At 37.6% G+C, this 18,585-nt stretch overlaps 1 protein-coding gene across 1 annotated transcript; it reads right to left on the bottom strand.

The window, feature by feature from the left end:
- Positions 1–733: 733 nt before the first annotated feature.
- On the bottom strand, positions 734–11,831 carry LOC124171742. The gene is made up of 5 exons (XM_046551020.1): positions 11,626–11,831; positions 11,511–11,539; positions 11,230–11,413; positions 6,734–6,957; positions 734–1,098 (listed from the first exon to the last, which is right to left on the bottom strand). The coding sequence occupies exons 1-5, from the start codon at positions 11,656–11,658 to the stop codon at positions 801–803; spliced, it is 768 nt and encodes a 255-aa protein (XP_046406976.1). The 5' UTR covers positions 11,659–11,831; the 3' UTR covers positions 734–800.
- Positions 11,832–18,585: the final 6,754 nt, after the last annotated feature.

The following is an 18,585-nucleotide window of genomic DNA, read 5'->3' on the forward strand; positions in this document are numbered from 1 at the left end:
CCGTAAATAGTTCATATTTCAATTGATGACGCAATTGGATTCGAATGCTTGGCTTGATTTGCAAGAATGAGTCCACAATAATATCTGCAACCTAATATGAAGGTACAGAAAAAAAATTCCTCGCACAGAATTAATTGTCAGGGTAAATCATGAAGATAATTGTGAAAAGCAGGCTCTGTAAAATAAAGTAGAAGTAAATCATGAAGATATTACCGTAGACGGGAATCAATCTGGGAACTTGGACATGGAGTCAGAGCTCCTGTACAACTGGACCACAGTAATACGAATTTCCTTATGATTCTGAACGGAATTCATTTCACTCGTATATATTTAAATGCGTTATTTGTTTTAGCTATTGGATATATAATTAGCATTATATTAATTAATTGAGCTCAATTGAATATATATCTAGCTTAAATGTTAGCAATAAACAATTACATTTGCCGCATATCGTATCTCTTACGGGCTAATACATATATAGACATGTATCCTAGCGAATGGAGTGCCCATTTTTTACGACGATCGACGGTAATCAATGGAATCACAGGACTGGAGAATCCCGTACACAATATTTATGCTGACAACCATGATGTGTGTTTAGAAAGAAAGATTTTTTCCGCGCATAGCCTTTGAGCGGATATGAAGACCAAAATTGCGAAATGTAGGGAAAAAATTCAAGTTCGCTGAAATGTTATTCAATTCTTTACTAGATTGTAATTCAAAGACTTCAGGGTAAATTGGAATTTCATGGTTTTATTTTGAAATCAACTTCAATAAAGCGCTCTTATTTACACACACTGTCATGAGGGAATACATTTTTTCCCGTCAAATACAAAACCATCATCGCATTTAAATACAAAGTACGTCTCCGCATTGAGGCATACGATGTAATATTCAAAGCAGTCTGGGTAAGTGAGGAATGCTGGGAAGGACGTACTATCTTCGCAGCGTAATGTTTTGCAATCTCCAGGGCTCGTCCTTGGCGTGCAAGTCATGTCACACGGCGAGTAAACTTGGTCCCATGGACATTTCCCAACTGCACTTATTCCGTTCTTGCATTCATAGAATACATCACAGTCATCTGGATCTGGAAAAAAACTGTAAAAAGGGCACTTTTAGGTTGAGCACTTGAATTTTGATCCATATGTTACGATATTTAGAGGAAGCGACCGAAAGCTAAGGTAATTAGCACCATTGAGAAAGGATATCAAAGAAAAGATGGAGAGAAACCCGGCGTCGGCATTAGCCTGCTCTTATTGAAAGGTCCCAAGGTGACCACGACTCAACGTCCCATTGGGCGGGCAGAGTGTTGCACTTGAAATATCCCCCGCACAACATTCAAGCAGGGATCGGGCAGTCTTTGAAAATTATCTGCCATCGCCGGGATTTGAACCGAGCTCACCGGGTGGGAAGCCAAAACACTAGCCACGAGACTCAGTTGATCCTCATGCATTTGTTCACCATTTTTAATTAATTGCCCAATTGTGATACATTGTGTAAAACGGAGAGACCCATATTTCTGAACGGTTCGATGCTTTTTTGGTACACAATAGCGATGAATGTTTATAGTGCTACCGGCCGGTGACGGAGATACGGATCACAAATAAGGGGATGAACGCCCAGTTTCGAGGCGATCTTACCTTACAGATAATCATTCCAGTAGAGTTAGGCAGAATTCACTCCATCTAAATACATCCTAAGAAACCTTGAAGCTGCCGGGTGCATGCTTATTGGGCGAAATATTCGAGGGTTGTATCAGATAACGTGAAAATGTGGAGTACTATAGAAACGAGACGGAGCGTTTAGACAAGAATAATAGAACTTTTGTCATCCGAAAAAATCGGTAGTCGCAGTTCTGCATCGCCCTCGGTCAGATAGGGCCAGAAAAGACTGCTTTGCCATTCAACTGGATTCTTAGATAGCATCATTATGAGATATTCGACATCTGGTAATCAGGGAATTACTTCAACTGAGACCAATTGATGGACCTGATCAAAGCATCGCGAATGTCCTCCAATCACTACCGGTCTCAGTAACGAACGAGAATAATAATTACTTATGTCAAGCTACTAATTGCCTTAAGTGATTATGTCTGATGAAAGGAAATCCAAATGGCAATTAAAGATGAAAATGATTAATGCCTGCAAAATTGCGTTTTCGATTGACTTAGGATAGCATCTATTGGGAGAAGACAGAGTTGAAAGATCATTGGAGAGGTTAATGTAATAGCAGTTTTCGGGAGTATTTAAATGAGAATTTGAATTTTTTGTCTTCCGACTCATTCGCCAGCGAGAGCATATCAAACTGTCAGGAGACCAATCGGCATCAACGACCGATCTGGGCCATTCCATGGACACGTGGCCACGCTTCGGCACCCATTTGTTCCCGTTTCTCGATCCGTCACTTTTTGAGCAAGTCGCGACGAAAACTCGACGGCCTTTACACTAGAGAGAGAGAGAGACCAGCGCGGTGATTCTCGTTCTTCTTTCGCCCGGATCTTCCCTTCGCCACGGCAACTCGAAGCGAAGCGAAAATTTTCTCCGCGATTATTCTCGTTCTTTTCGCCCCGCCTATCGCTTCAGTTCGGGTAACTTCGTTCTCTTGGCGAAATACTTTGACGTAAGCAATTACGGATCACCAATAAGTCAATGGGCACGAGATAATTTCAGCGATCAATGCATTGCCTCCGCAGTCCGAAACAATTGAAGAGCGCGAAGCACGTTGGTAAGTTCAAATCATATTTCTAAAATATATTATGCCATGTTTTTTTTTCTGCTTGAGACTATCAAATTGCTACATTAAGTATGGTTGCACAGTATTGCTTATTCGTTAGTCGTTTTCCATACTTGAACATAAAACCGATCTCTTTGTTTTTCATATTTTTCGAAGATGTAAACGATGAGTCCGAAAGTCCTTCCGGTGAAACTTATGGGTTAATATTTTCAATTTTAACCTAACCCAGATGGCACAAAATAAGAGAGATATCTGATTCTGATGGCTTACTTACGGAAGAAAATGATAAACACCTTTTCGTACGCTAAGAAACTTATGTAAGGCAAGGATATGATTTTAGGGAAGAATAGTTAATTCTCATATGAGCATAATTTGCTGATTTTGGATGAACACCAAGGCGGTATAACAGCGTACTACACATTCTAAGCTGCCTAGAGCTCTGCCGGATATAAATGTAAAGCCTAATAGTGAAATTAAATGAGCCTTTATAAGAGCTGAACAACTGATGATAGATATTCCTGTGCATAGAAACTATTTTGACAGCTTCAAGTGACTTGCCTCTGAGGATGAAAACCATAGTATGCGAGCCTTTTTCTTGTGGTGGAGAGAAAAGAGTTACTATTGCAGGAATCGACATCATACCTTTGAAATTGGTAGAAAACCGTGCAATCCGCTACACCACGACATCATTTACTAGAAGATTTGCTCTTTTGTGAGAATACTCCGGTCAGTCTCTTTCTTATTATTTCCTATGAAGCTTTAACGAGCATAAGAACCGAAAAACAAGTTTTCCCAGGCAATCCAACACATTTATAGGCTCAGAATAACAGCACTCCAACGATTACACAATATTTATGTACAAAGTTGTCATTAAAAACAACGAACACGGCGGGAAACCCAAGAAGATGAGGTCACTCACTCAGTCAATCATATTGCCCATTTTTTTATTCCTTCTTTTCCTAGTTAATTTTATTTTTATGGTACGTATTCTGTTAAAATGTACTTTAAAATATACTTTAAAATGTTCTCATAGAAATGGATTTTTTGCCACATATCTTAATAGAAAGAATAACACCCGTCAAAATGACAGGTTTAGCGTTTCTATTTAATGTGTAGCGGTAAAACGTGTTTCAATGAAGAAATCACCACAATACGTTACGCCTGGCCATTTGGATGTTTTAGTCAGCTTATGTATGCATTTCAAATTCCGTAACACATTTTGAATGGAAATAAGCAGAATATCTGCCATACCGAGTGGCGTGTGGTAGACTAGGGAAGGGGGTATCAGGAGTGACGCAACCGCTGTTCATTCTAAAATTTTCATTGTAGTCACATTACAATTAATCAGTTGTATTTAAAAATAAAGGAAACAATATATTTAATGAAGCCATCAATTACTTTTAACATAAACGAAGAAATATTTAAAGTAATTGCTACCTATCAAAATGACGGGTAATGGTCCTTCCAGGAGGCCATAAAACCCCGGCCCTTCTTGTGTTAACGCTTTTTCATAGAAGTGGATAGCGTCACAAACTTTGGTGAGTTAGTCACTGCTTCTCAGATTTTCCTCGACGTCCCGTACGGCCTGACGTATTTCTCCATTAAACTGTTATTAAGATTTCCTTACCTCAGTGAGACGATTTCTCTGACCGAGTTAGTGAGCTGGAACTCAAATAACGTCACCAGCTCAGGGAAAAAAGGCGATAGCTTTTTCGTTTTTCATTGCTAATTTTTTTAGAAATGGGATGAAATTGGATGTTTTGCGTATGAAATCGTTTCGGGCTTGACGTGGTGGAAATGCGATCTATCTATGATAAAATGTATACTGCAAATAGTAATTTCCAGATTTAAATATATAACTACACTACCGATCATGGTTTCGAAATTCTGTCATAGAATGTCGAAACCATAGTCTGAATGGAATTGCCCATTAGTCCAGGTTGTCCACGTCCACGTAACCAACTCTGGAGTGTTTTCATTGGAGCGAGTTTTTCCCAGAGGCACACGTTGTCAGTGTTGTCATATCAACGCCTAAGTCGCGAACCAGCAGAATACCTAAATTTATAAAACTTTATTTTTTATCTTCTTCGTAGTCCGTAGTTTTCCACACTTTCTGTCGCCGCTAACTACTCCTACAAAATTACAGTATGATCAATTTCATTTATTGTCAGATTTCAGCATTTTGTGAAGAAATCAGCGTCACTATTTCCAGTAAAAATTAGCGTGAATATGTGAACAAATTTAAAATTAAAGTTTGAATACTTTGGATTGAATCCGATGTTCATGCTTGGGGAAATGAACTAACAGCTACGGTATTATGGATACTGTTATTTGTAGTAAATGAAACAAATTTTATATTCGTAATTATTCATCAGCTTATCGCGATATAAGTCCTACAACATTTGTTCACTGAATCGCTCTAACGTGCTGGCCGTCAGATCTCTAATGTTATTAGAACCACCAATCTTAATCCTTTTTAAATCTTGCAGAATCAAGGCACTAGGAAAATGTAACTTCTATTTGCGGCATATACGCTGAATTTGGTGGTAAAGTAGTCAGATGACTGAGATATATAGATTTCCCGACTTGACTGCCGATGGTTTATGGACCGTAACCACGTAGCAATTAAAGTACTGAAAATTTAATTTTTCAAGTTAACGTTGTAGAATATCATTTCCAATATGTTTTTCCCATCATCCTATTGAGAGCGTAACTTCAGCTGCCTCAAAACTAAGTCTTAAGAGTTTAAAAATACTTAGTGCTATCACTGATTCATCAATTGAAGGTTTGGTAGGTCAGAACCTTCCATCATTTTCTTTTCAACACACACTTCCTGCTCATATAGTTACAAAATGAAAACATTGTTATTACTACAGCAACAAAGAAGGAAAAATTGTACATTTACACCAATGAAACAGGGAAAATAGAAATTGTAAAGGGAGGATATCAGGCTGCTAGAATCTAAATGAAGGATTAATATATCGATATTTAGGCTTGCTCGACTAGACACAAGTATTTTTGCGCTTGCATGTGAACGAACGACTAAAAAATTGAGCATCATCCCAGTATTGCAATATTTGATCATTTGGCGGTGTATTCCAGTCCTTTGCTTCTCAGTAACCTAACTCTAATACGTTGTGCAGTGTAGCTTACTTATCATTTATTTAATCGCATTAATTGCGACTATAAGCTGTTATGAGGATTTATAGGTGGTATGTAGCTCCTTCAATAGAGAATGTTGCACAATTTAAATAGCCTATAGCTTGGGGTCGAAGTAAAATTTGGTCTTTTAACTGTCAATTTTTCGAAATGTTTGGCGTGAGATTTAAATTCAAATGAGTTAAGTGACTGGCAATTATTTTAAGACCAACAGCTGGGTTTAATTGCATCATTATAAATTAAATTGGCGGCTGGAAACGCAGCTTTAACTGCATCAAGAGGCATATCCTTTCAGGCGGAGCAGTTTTTTTTTTACTTTTTATGGAAAAGTTTTGGAAGGAATATTTGTTTTATTGGAGGGTGTTTTTGGAGTATTTTTGTCATTTCCCCTCTTACTTAAAAAAAACTGATTTAGTGTACTCATACGTTTAACCTGAAGTAGGTTTTTTTTTCAATTCAAAGGCAAGAATAAGAATCGCTTAAGATTTATTTTATAGCTGCAGTGAATGTTGTTTTTTTGTTGCGCTATTTGATGAGAAAATTAAATATAGAGATTTATTTTAGTTGTGCCTATACTTCATTGTTATTATTTTGTAAAGTACTTTTACGATCGTTCTAACTATCTATAATTAAATAACCAAAATATTATTGAGTCATAATTGGAGGTGCTAGGTACCGGGTCTAACTTTGTTGAACAGCATTTCTCACACACGGTTAAATTTCATTGGCTAATTAACGTGTGGCTAATTTGGCTTCTAGGATATTTTTTCATAAATTCCTGTTGAATGCTGACGAATTACTGTGTTGACTTGCAGTTATCACTTTTTTTTAGTCTTCTTACCCATTTCGTGTGCAGGTAAAATTTTGGCACAGTAGTGTGTCGTTGGTGCATGTACTTTCCAAGCCTCCACAGCATTCCATTCCCAATGATTTGCAGCTGCCATTTGACACCTCCACCCATGCACCGTCCTGGTAGTCACAGAGAATATAGTGACTAAAGTCAATGCAGCTTATCATCTTCTCATTACATGAGCCTTCTATCTGGTATTTTAAATGGTCCCCCATCTAAAATGAAAAGTAATTATTGAGCTGAGAAAATTGACTTTCACGTATCTTTGAAATCCTATTTGATATTTGAGGACACACTAATCCGTTGACTGAGAGACGGATTGAATGAAGAATGAAACTGCCTATAGTGACACGTAAAACTGAGAAGTATTGGTGAAATAATATAACATTTTTGTCTACTACTATAAAATACAATTATCTCTACTACTCCAAAACTTACCAGGGGTGAAAATTGACATTATGTTGAGGCCAATTATTTTTATTAGATCGAGCACATGAAAATGATGATCCTGAGATTAATAGATAAACATGCATTATTGTCAGCCATTATAGTTGAATATTTTTTTATTTCCCAAAGCCGAGTGATCGCCAGTGATTGAGAAAAGTTATCAAATTATATGATATGGGAGCGAAACAATGATTAGCATTCAGTTTAAAAAATAAGTTTTAATGAGGAAAGGAAGTTCAGGTTAATTGCTTTGTATAATTTGCTGTGCCGGAATCGATGGGGAAAGTGTAAAGGCCGTTTTACTTTGGGCACGTAAATGAACATATGAGAACTGCATTTATTTCTCATTATGGCGGGAAATTGCGTGAATTCACGAACGCAACCAGAGCAGGGGCATCTTGCCATCTCACGTCCATGCATCCTCGCATGTACTAAAGCAATCCACCACTTCACACGACGCAATTTTGACTCTGACAATTGATCTAACGATGTGGTCTTCGAGATTTTTTCCTGGGGTAATTGAGTTGGTATTAGCGTTAGATGAGTTGCTACGGCTAGTCAATAGTGCAAAGAAGTAAAGCGCATTGAAAGCTACAAGTGGCTATGCTTGAGGCGAGATCGGAAAGGCTGTAGAGATTTGTGTGCCATTGAATGCGGAAGATGCATGAACACTGAACCGCATTCATGCATGCCTTGAGTTGAGGCTAAACTCCCTGATGAACCGTATAATTTTCACATAAAAGATGTAGTAGTGATATTTAAAATTGGATTGAAATTTGTCTCTTTTGGTTCCAAGTCGTCTACAACTTTTATAAACATCCAAAATTATCCTGGTCAGAATGGTTGAAACTTTTTACACAAAATGACCAAGGACCTCCTCTCCTGCCTGTATCGTTTGCATTATTTGTTAATGTTCAAAGATGTCATCTGGGTTCTGGCATTCAAGGTGTTACAGGCGCCTTCAATTACATACATTAATGTACCATTTTAATATTGGTTTGTTTAAAAAGCCTTTCCGCAAAGTGTGTTGTAACAGCTATTTAAATAATAATGCATCTCATTTATATGTCATTTTCATATTAATACTGCAATCAAGATGTGTAGTCATCCATGAAAATTGACAACATGGTGGACTGGATTGAAAGTACCTAAACAGTATTTCGATGCAATTCGTGATAATTTTCCGTCTGAATTTCATTTGCAGATTTGCAATATCATATAATATTATTTCCGTCTGAATTTCATTTAACTCTAATATATTTCTTTATATATCATTTGCAGATTTGCACTAGGGTCAGGGCTGGTATGGTTACAAGACTCCACTTTGACGGCCTAACGTTCGACATCACTGCTGTGCAACAGAAATAATAGATTAATTTTGATATCTACCTTGGTGATATTTGAGAGACTCGTCATCATGAACCGCCTATTGGTTGGCAAGGTGAGTAATCTCTAAACGTCTTACAGTGAGAGGAAATTGAATCACTACAAATCATTCGAATAATTTTCTGTCACAAGTCACTTTTTCTGGTATTTTAGATGAAAGTAACGAGTATTTAACACCTAAGCCACCAAAAAAACGTGTTTACACTCCCACCTATTCTACTCCCCTAGGCTATACTCCGGCCATTGTAATACATTATCCGGGCATATAGACCTAGGACCAATGGTAATCGCGGGTTCTCTCAGCTCATAGGTCGAGGCAGACCTTACCTAGTCTCGACTTCAGTCTGGAATGGGTGGCCACCTAAGTGATTTTCTATTTCTATGATTATATTTTTGCAAAGCAAAGTTTGGGAGCATATAATTTGTTTCTAAAATACTGAGCTGCATATCCTTTAAAAAATTAATCAGCATTGCATTGAAATGGAATGGCACAGAAATATACAACTCTGGATTGTTGATAATGACATGTTAAATAGTAATGTGAAGCATATTTTAATCTGACGACGTGCCCTAATTATTAGTTTTAAGTAATATTTCAAGTAAAATAGTGCATATCTCGGGAAACAGCTGGTTGTTTTAACGACGTATGTTCTCGGGATTATTTTCGGTAAAATTATGCAAAGTTACTTGCTAGTCCGATTGAAGAGGCAAATTTAGAAATTGCATGTTAGTGGATCTATATCTTTTCGGACGTCTTGTATGAATGGTGGATAATATTTTTGTATGAATGCATGTTTTCATTTATATCTCTGTATGTCTATGGAAACTCAATAATGAATATACGTTAACCTGATGTGTACAGAGGACACAGTGTTCGTTTAGTAAGATCCCTAGATACATCCATGGTGGTCACGCAGGTATAACCTTTGCAGCAACCCGAAAAGCTGAGAAGTAAAGCCCGGCATAAGTTTTTACATTTGAGCATTTTTGAAATATCGTCGGAAATTTTTTTTTCGATATAGTTGGGAAAGTATTGGTTATAGAGATGCTTTTAGCGCTAAAGAAATGAGCGTTATATAAAGGCCTTTAAATTCTAATGCATTGTGATTCTATTTTTGGTGCCTATGTGGCGGCGAGGCTAAGTCTCGCCGCCACCTAGGCGCCTCGCCTGTCAATCCGAAATCCGCGGGTTCGTGTTCCACCTGGGTAAGACGAATTTATACTAGATATTATGGGCGTTTGTGAATATCCTTCTATGTTGACTGTATACATCCCGTTGTAAAGAACGTGAATATGCTGCTTACGGGGAAATTAGCGTTTCAAATATTTTTTACCATTTTTTAAATTTCAAGTTCAACGAAATGCATAAAATGCTTTGAAATTTTTTTCAGTTTTTATAGGCTTCAAAAGTGACAATATGGATGCTATGGGCTAAATAGCTTAAACAAATTCTGTTTGCTCATCCAGTTGAGAATAATATAATTACATTTAAAACACGGGGAATGATAAAAGGTTTTCACCGAATGGCTTTTCAACGCCATTTTTTAAGGCCAAACACTAACTTAACTTTGTATGTACAATAAATGTTAATTATTTGCCCACGATGACGAGTTCGGCATTGGATTCCGTGCGACGTATTTGAGCGTGATTCTAAATGAGGAAGTAGGAAGTATCGGTTCTTGCGTAATAAAGAGCTGAAATGTGGTTTTAATTCAAATGATTTCATCTTGCGCCGTTGAATTTCATACCAAAATCACAAGTGCGTGGAAAATTTTATTGCCAAGTCAAAGGTGGATATAATGGTCATGATAACGACTCTAACAATGATTAGAATGGATAAAATGTTTGACGAGTCCACTGTTACCTGAAGAGGTCACATGATTGATAACAAAAAAGAATAATGAGATTAAGTATGAGGGCAGTAAATATGCATGTTAACATTAACTTTAAATAATAGGGTTGTATCCTTCATCAAAGAAAACGAAATGCATTGATTGCTATTCGTTACCCACCATTAGGGTTTTCATAATATACAAATTATTTGGTTTTAGAAATCCCAGTTTAAACGAATGGCAATGGTCAATTTTAACCTCATTTGAAAAAGACCAGATTGGCGCCCACGCGATGCAACTCCACGTGACGTCACAGGGACCTAGTTTCTACACGAGAGGATAGGAGTTTTACATCGTCTGAGATTACCAATGCATGCATGAGGCACAGAGCTCAGGGAAACATCTCTCTATAATCACTTATTAAAATTGTCTAAGGTCGGAAAGTTTCCTTCGTTTGATAAGGTAGTAATTATCCATATTTAAGCCAAGTGCTACCTGCTAGCAGGGTACTCTGCTACCTGCTAGAATTCAGCTCTCAAATATCAGCGTCATATCAGCGCTCAAGCCTCGCCTCAAGGTCACCTCATAGGGCGGCAGCGGGAACCAGAAATACGTCACACGGACTTTTCCCATCATTCCTACTTAGCCGTCGCGTTTTCGCGCGCTTGAAATTTTTCACTTTTCGTTTAACCGCGAAAAATAGATATCGTCATTCAAAAATCGAAGAGTGTGAAATGCGTAATCCAGGAACAATAATCTTTCGATTTCGGCAACCAAAAAATAATAGAAAACCACCCTATTGGCTGCTTTATGTGACCATACCTCATCTGATAGAATGCAAGTGTGTTCTTTCTCTGAGAAAATATGTCCCGGAGAGCAGGAGTAGTCATCGGCCCAGTATCTGCCGTTGTCGTCTTGAAAGCAAATCAGATACTTGTGCAGATCATGCGGGTGCTTGTTAATTCCGACTTTCATGCAGCTTTCCTCCAGTCTGCTCCCTCTGGAACTTATGCGTCGATTGGGAAGAAAAAAATTAAAGACTTAGGATCACTCATGGTATTTAGTTCACCAACCATTGCATGAGATTTCCTACGATTCCTTACCTCGCCAACACCTGACATCCTATAAGCACCTTGTCCGGCGAATATAATAAAAATAGGCCAATTAACCAACTGAAAAGAGAGTATTCTGAACATTAGTGAACCCTTTAAAAATTACCAGCGTAAAATGGAAACTCTTTCTGAATAGCATTCTTATCTTCTAAATGGTGTGATTCTACAAAAATCGTTTATGTGCAGTGTAAATATTGCAATTTTTCCCGTCTAACATATATGAAGAAAAATGTAGAGCTCCCTAGCTGTGGAGCAGGTGAGTTCGATTGAATTAAAGTGCTGCGGATATGCTGAAACGAATTTGTGGTGTTAATAGACGTGATAATGTATCGAAGATCTTATCTAATTAACTTGGTGAACTTTGGAGATATAAATTTAATCAAGTAAGATTAATGATATGTTATGCTCTGCCTTGTGACAATAGAGAGATAACAGACCTTTTTCGGTGTAGGAGTGAGATTGACGTCTATGGGGGATAACGTAGCTGGTTTATGAGGAAAATATACCGTGATACTTTTTACCAGACAGGATCGCCTTACACTCTTTATTTCTGTGATGCTCATTTGCATGCATGAGGGCAGATTAAAATAATTGACTTTCGTAGGCGCGAAAATTACTAACCGTATCATGAAGAAAAGAAATAACAGAATGGTTAATGATGGAAACTACCCTCTGGTTCAAGCTATAAAATTTTTTGCAAACAAGGTAAAAAATAAGTGTTCCTTTTTAAAATTTTTGCGCTTAGTTTGAAGATGGAGATAGATTTTAACTATTATCCACCTGTTTTATGATTTCCATTTTTAAGTAAACGGGAAATTAGCGCTATTTTTTAGGGTGTGAAAATTGTACCATTTTGTGTTTCATGCTATTCTCATGTATTTAAAACTTTGTATGCTGATCTTAAAAGTCTACCTTTACAATTTTATCCAATCATAATCAATTGCAATATCATTTTTACGTATTACTGCAGAGGAAATCTTGCCTATATTTATGGCTACTAAAAATAAATTCCAAAGCGCTGTAGATGGTGGGAAAAAATGAAATTCAGTTTTAGGAGAAGGAACCCCTTATAATTTATGATATTAGAACGCTGTCTAGGGTGAAGTGAATGTGGATAATGAACCAAAATGAAGGAAGAGGCCCTTTGAAATTTTGTAATGGACGTATATTACTATTTAGGCTGTAAAAATTCAATGTAGAAGGAAATAAAAGTTGAAAATGGCACACGATTGAAAAATGTTTCAAATTGGCTACATTTTTAGTGAGCAGAGATTTTAAGAACCATATGTGGAACTGTAAAAGCTACCTTGAGTTAGATATTGGCATTTCGTATAGTTTATTAACCTAGACATGTCATTTAAAATTCAGCTAACTGAAGTTAACATGAACATACTGTATCTGGGAAAAAGTTGACAGTTACTAACTGTAAGCTGGCATTTCAAGAAGATAGGTCAGGATGTATTTGAGGAATCAGAGGATAATGGCTTTCAAATATAGGAGAGCGGAGACTAAGGCCCCAGGGAAATGAAAGAATAAAAAACAATTGATCTCAAAAATACTTTAAGAATTCAACGTGGGAAGAAGAAAATTTAAAAAATGTGAAAAGTAGGTAAAGTTAAATTTACTACATAAGAGTTGAGAATAAAAAATGTTCTGAAATAGTAAGGCTCAAAAAGCGTGGATGAGGAATGCGTGTGGAGAGCAAATCAACCTTGCACCTGCATGGAATATTAGCAGTGTTTTAAAGCAGGGTGAGAAACCATCACATGGACCAGAGAATAAGACGCAACTCATAATAGTCCAGTGAAATAATATTTTTGAGGGGGACAGTCGCGCATTCGCAAAATATAATTGCAAAATTTTATTTTCGCCTTCATAGACCGCAAAGAAAGCCATGCCTCATGAACAACTCTCTAGAACCCCTGGAGGGTGAGCAAGGCCTAATTTGACTCAATGTGACTTTTTGCAGTTTTCGTAACTCGAAAACCGTTACCTCTAGCAAAACGATGATAGGAAACGAAATTACCCCAGATGAGTATTTCTACATAAATGTTCTCGCCATAGTTTTCTGCAGAAGTTGTACTTATCGAGTTACAGAGAGTGTAAAATTGGCAATTTTAGAAATTTCAATGGTATTAAATCAACTGTTGATGTTAAATTGACGTAGAAAGAATGGAAAAATTGCGTTTTTTAATGGAAAGAAAATGTCTATCGGATTAATGGGCACGTATTTGGTGTTTCTCGGTTCGATCCCTCGAGAAGGAAAATTATATTTTTCATGATAGAATTTCCTTTTTTGTGAGCAATTACGGGTTACCCCTTCAAGGTGTCCCTCTGGATTGCTTTTTTCTTTCGGTAAGTATTCATAAAACTTATACAGAGGTCGAAGTTTGCCTTTAGCCTTAAACATGTGTTTTGAAGTACTTCTATATCAAAAGTAGATGATTTTTCTCGGATATGTCCCAGGCTATGATAAATGCATATGCCTTTTTATCTTTTCATCCCATTTACAAGCTCTCCACGAGGCACTTCTCCCTCTCTCTCTCTCTTACGAATACATATCTATACAACTTTCATTTATAAAAGAGCTGATTTTGATGGGTTTAAGAGTCATCTGAAAAATGCTTTCCCCGAGTTTCAAGAATCAGTATTAAAGTTAAATGTAGAGAATACTTGGAAAGCTTTTCTTTCGCTCGTAACTTCGGGAATAAATAGCTACATCCCTAGTAAAATAGTAAAAGAAGGCAGCGAACCGAGATGGTACGACGCGGAAGTGAGAATATCATTGAGGCGACAGAGAGCGTGTCATGCTAAAATGAAAAAAGTCAGCACGGATTTATCCGCTAATGAACGCGAGCTAATAATTAAAAAATATAGGATGACTAAAGCCGCCACGAAGGAAGCGTTCAGGAATGCGTTCACGAATTATAAAAGGAAAACACTAGTAGAGCAGTTACAGGATAACCCAAAAGCATTTTGGTCATATGTTAGGGAAGTTCAAGGTAAACGATCTACCGTATGTTCGCTGAGAAACGACAATGGAGATGTGTTGACAAGGAGTTACGATAAAGCCAATTTATTAAATTCCTACTTTAAGAGCGTATTCACGGAGCATTCCGAAAACTCACCCGAGACCGATGACAATCCCTGTATACATAAGATGTCAGCTATTTACATTAGTACGCTCGGAATAGAAAATATATTGAAATCGCTTAGTCCAAATAAATCACCTGGTCCAGACAAAATCCCTTCTCGCGTATATAAAGAACTAGCCTCAGAACTTGCCCCCTACTTGCAGTTAATATTCAGTAAATCCATCAAGCAACACGAAGTACCTAATGACTGGAAAATCGCTAATGTAACGCCAATATTTAAAAGTGGAGACAAGGAACAGCCATCTAATTACAGGCCGATATCTTTAACGTCCATCTCTTGCAAAGTCCTTGAACACATCGTAGTCAGCTCGGTAATGAAACACCTAGACGCGCAAAACTTATTAATGGGAACTCAACATGGATTCAGGAAAAGCAGATCGTGCGAAACTCAGTTAGCGCTTTTCGCCCACGATATTTTAGTCTCCGGTGAAGACAACATTCCAGTAGACGCGATTTTTCTTGATTTCAAAAAGGCATTTGATAAAGTACCCCACGGAAAGTTAATAATAAAACTGAAATCTTATGGTCTAGACGAAGATGTCATTTCCTGGATTAGAGTATTCTTGAGCGACCGCGTCCAAAGAGTAGTATTAGACGGTGCAGTCTCCAATGAGGTTAGAGTCACATCTGGCGTTCCTCAGGGTAGTGTCATTGGCCCACTCCTATTCCTTCTTTATATAAACGACATTGGCGAAGTAGTGCAGAGTAAGTTACGATTATTTGCAGACGACGCTGTAGTTTACAGAGAAATTCGTTCCAGCAAAGATATAGATGAACTAACGACTGACCTTGCTGCTATCCAAGCTTGGTGCGATGCTTGGCAGTTTGAATTAAATTTGAAAAAATGCGTCGTAATGAATTTCTGGAAGAAGAACAACTCCCTACAACGTAGCTATATAATTCGGGGTACCCAATTAGAGACTGTTGAATCCGTGAAATATCTAGGAGTTAGACTCAATAATGATCTATCGTGGAATAAACATATCGAGAAATAACCGGTCAAGCTAATCGTAAAATGGGTTTTGTTAAAAGAATATTAGGAAAGTGCGACGACAAAATGAGAAATTAGCTGCTTTTCCCTCGTTAGGCCATATCGGGAATACGCTGCCAGTGTTTGGGACCCTTAAGAAAAAGGTTTAATAACAGAGTTAGAACGCGTGCAAAGAAGAGCTGCCAGGTATGTGAAAGGTCGTTACGATAGTCTTGTTAGTGTGACTGACCTCTTAGATAAACTGGGATGGGAATCTCTGTCGGACCGTAGATTGAAAAATAGACTAAACCTTTTAGATAAATTCAACAGCAGTGTCTTTTCTGACAAAGTTAACCATATCTTGCGGACGCCAACGTACTACGGAAGATCAGATCATATAAATAAAATAAGAGAGATAGATTGCATAACAGACAGATTCCGAATGTCATTTTTTCCACGATCGATAAGAGATTATAACGGCAGCAATAGAACTCGTAAATAGATTGCATGACTTGTAGTGTAGCCTACTAACCTATGTTAAACTTAATGCATGTTTCTGAATTTCTATTCTATATTCTATTTCTAACATCATATAGTAGTATAGTTTGTTATTATACGGGACGTTTCTCGGACGGTGTGGTGTGCATGTGGGAGTCCAAATGCATGCTGCATGCTGGTGATTGATCACCCCCTGCCAAACACCCTAGAGGTGGCTCGCAGGGTATTATGTAGATGTAGATGTAGACATCATCTGAGTAGAGGCGGATTTTGCTCGAGACCACGGTGGTAATACAATTAATGTAACAAGGGAACAAAAGAGGATCGATAACACTTCCTTGGGGTACTCCTGACGTAACATGAATTGTATCCGAGAAAACTCCATGCAAAACAACCCTCTGTACGCTATCATTTAGGATATCTTTGATCCAACCAATTACGTGAGTACCTATGCCGTTTGCTTCCAACTTTTGAATCAGCTTTAAGTGCGGAACCTTATCGAATGCCTTTATGAAGTCTAAAAGTATGGCGTCAACCAGAACATGTCAGTCACCCGCGGCTAAGATATCGTGAACGAAGAGAGCAAGTTGAGTTTCACAAGACCTCCCTTTTCTAAATCCGTGCTTTTCTTTTGCAAACAGATTTTGGCTATCTAGATGACCCTTTATCTAACTGAAAATTATATGTTCAAATATTTTTCCAGAAATTGAGGTAAGAGAAATCGGACGGTAATTACTAGGCTTTTCCCTATCCCCACCTTTAAATATGGGCCTGACGTTCGCTGTTTTCCAATCTTTAGGGACTGTGTGTTCCGCTAGAGATTTTTCAAACACTATCTTCAAGTAAGGCGCCATCTCTGATGCTGATTCCTTATACTCTCGAGCTGGAATGAGATCTGTGCCTGTCGATTTCTTTGAATTATTAGAGCTGAGTTATTTTACTAAACCACTTCTTGAAATACAGATAGACGGCATATGTTCTTAGTAGAGTCGAGGTAAAGGAGTTGATATATTCGTCGTGAAATTAGAGATGGCACTATGGAAAAAGTTATTTAAGAGATTATCTTTATCTCGATTGTTTGTCACTCTATCGCCACGTCCATTTATGAGTATAGAGACTGTAGCGCTATCATCACGCGGCGTGGGAGTTGGGCTCTGCGCCCGGACCCGCTACCACCTGTCCAAAGCCGAAAAAAGTCCTCCTCACTCTGAAGTGTGCGACTGCCCTCTTACCGTACGGCATCTCCATTCGGTATCTGACGAATGTCACCGTATTCGCCACTGGCTGTGAATCAGTAGAGAGCTTGAATCAGGGACCTGGAGCAGCAGTGGATCGGAGCGAGTTTTCATTGTTGCTCCGGGGTGCTCCACTCCGCTTCGGCCGGAGCGGAGCGGAGCAGTTCGGAGCAAAGTCGGAGGGGAGCACTCGGGTGGAGCGGCATTTCGGAGCTCCCCGGAGCGGAGCTATAATACTGCTCCGCTCCGGTATTACTTTGATGATAACTTTGTTCCATAAATTCTATTGCCACCTGGAAGTGCGTATTTTCCAAATAGAATTACCTATAATTAATCGTATTTAAGTATAATGAAGGGTTACCCGCACGTGATGGCACAGCGAGATTTAATAGCATATTCCCTTCATGACGTTTTTATTTAGATAATATCATTTTTTTTAAATATCGGTTTCTTAGCATAATGATACTCTTGTAAAAGTGGACTAATATTCATCAATATGTCCATAGCCAAATCAACCATTATAACGAAAATTTAATTGGAAATCAAAATTAAATGGTGCACTACTTTCCGCTATGTTTCAACTTTTAAGCACACCTTTCAAAATGTGATATAATATCTACACAGCAAATACGCCAACTGCGATTTTTCTGGATACATGCACTCGCGAATCCAAAGTTTATTTTATTGTGATCCTCTCTTTTGATTAAAAAATCAACAACTAATGGTTACCGAGGCAGTTTCATGCTTCAATTTTTAAGATATTGTCATAAATAAAAGTCGTTTGCAATTATGAAATTATGCTATTGTTTTTGCCATACTTATAAATATCAATTTTCCTTCATTTTACAATGCAAAGATTATAATTAAAATTAATTAAGGATTAATTACAAAGGTATTGCAAATTTATTAAAAAGGCATTACAAATTTATATTTACCTACCTTGTATATTGCCTTTTTATTACAACTGAATTTTGAATCATCAGTATACAAGAAATTTGAATACAGCTGCTATGAAATTGTATTACAAAAATCGGTACAATTTGTAAATGTACAAAAGATATAACATTTGTATACAAATGCTTGTGCTCTCTGGATAGAAATACGACATTTCAAAATAGGTGTTATCTCGGACATCAGTTTAACAGACAGACATTGCTCAGAAAAACATCTAATTACAAAGTATGTTATTCGGAAAAAAATTATGGGCT

This window comes from Ischnura elegans, chromosome X (assembly GCF_921293095.1).
Source record: "Ischnura elegans chromosome X, ioIscEleg1.1, whole genome shotgun sequence".
Taxonomy (NCBI): domain Eukaryota; kingdom Metazoa; phylum Arthropoda; class Insecta; order Odonata; family Coenagrionidae; genus Ischnura; species Ischnura elegans.

Coding starts and splice junctions, on each gene's coding strand:
- LOC124171742 (XM_046551020.1), bottom strand. CDS start 11,658: ATGCTATTCAGAAAGAGTTTCCATTTTACGCTG. Junction 11,540..11,625: donor AGAGTTTCCATTTTACGCTG/GTAATTTTTAAA, acceptor TCGCCGGACAAG/GTGCTTATAGGATGTCAGGT. Junction 6,958..11,229: donor CTTGCATTCTATCAGATGAG/GTATGGTCACAT, acceptor TTTTCATTTTAG/ATGGGGGACCATTTAAAATA.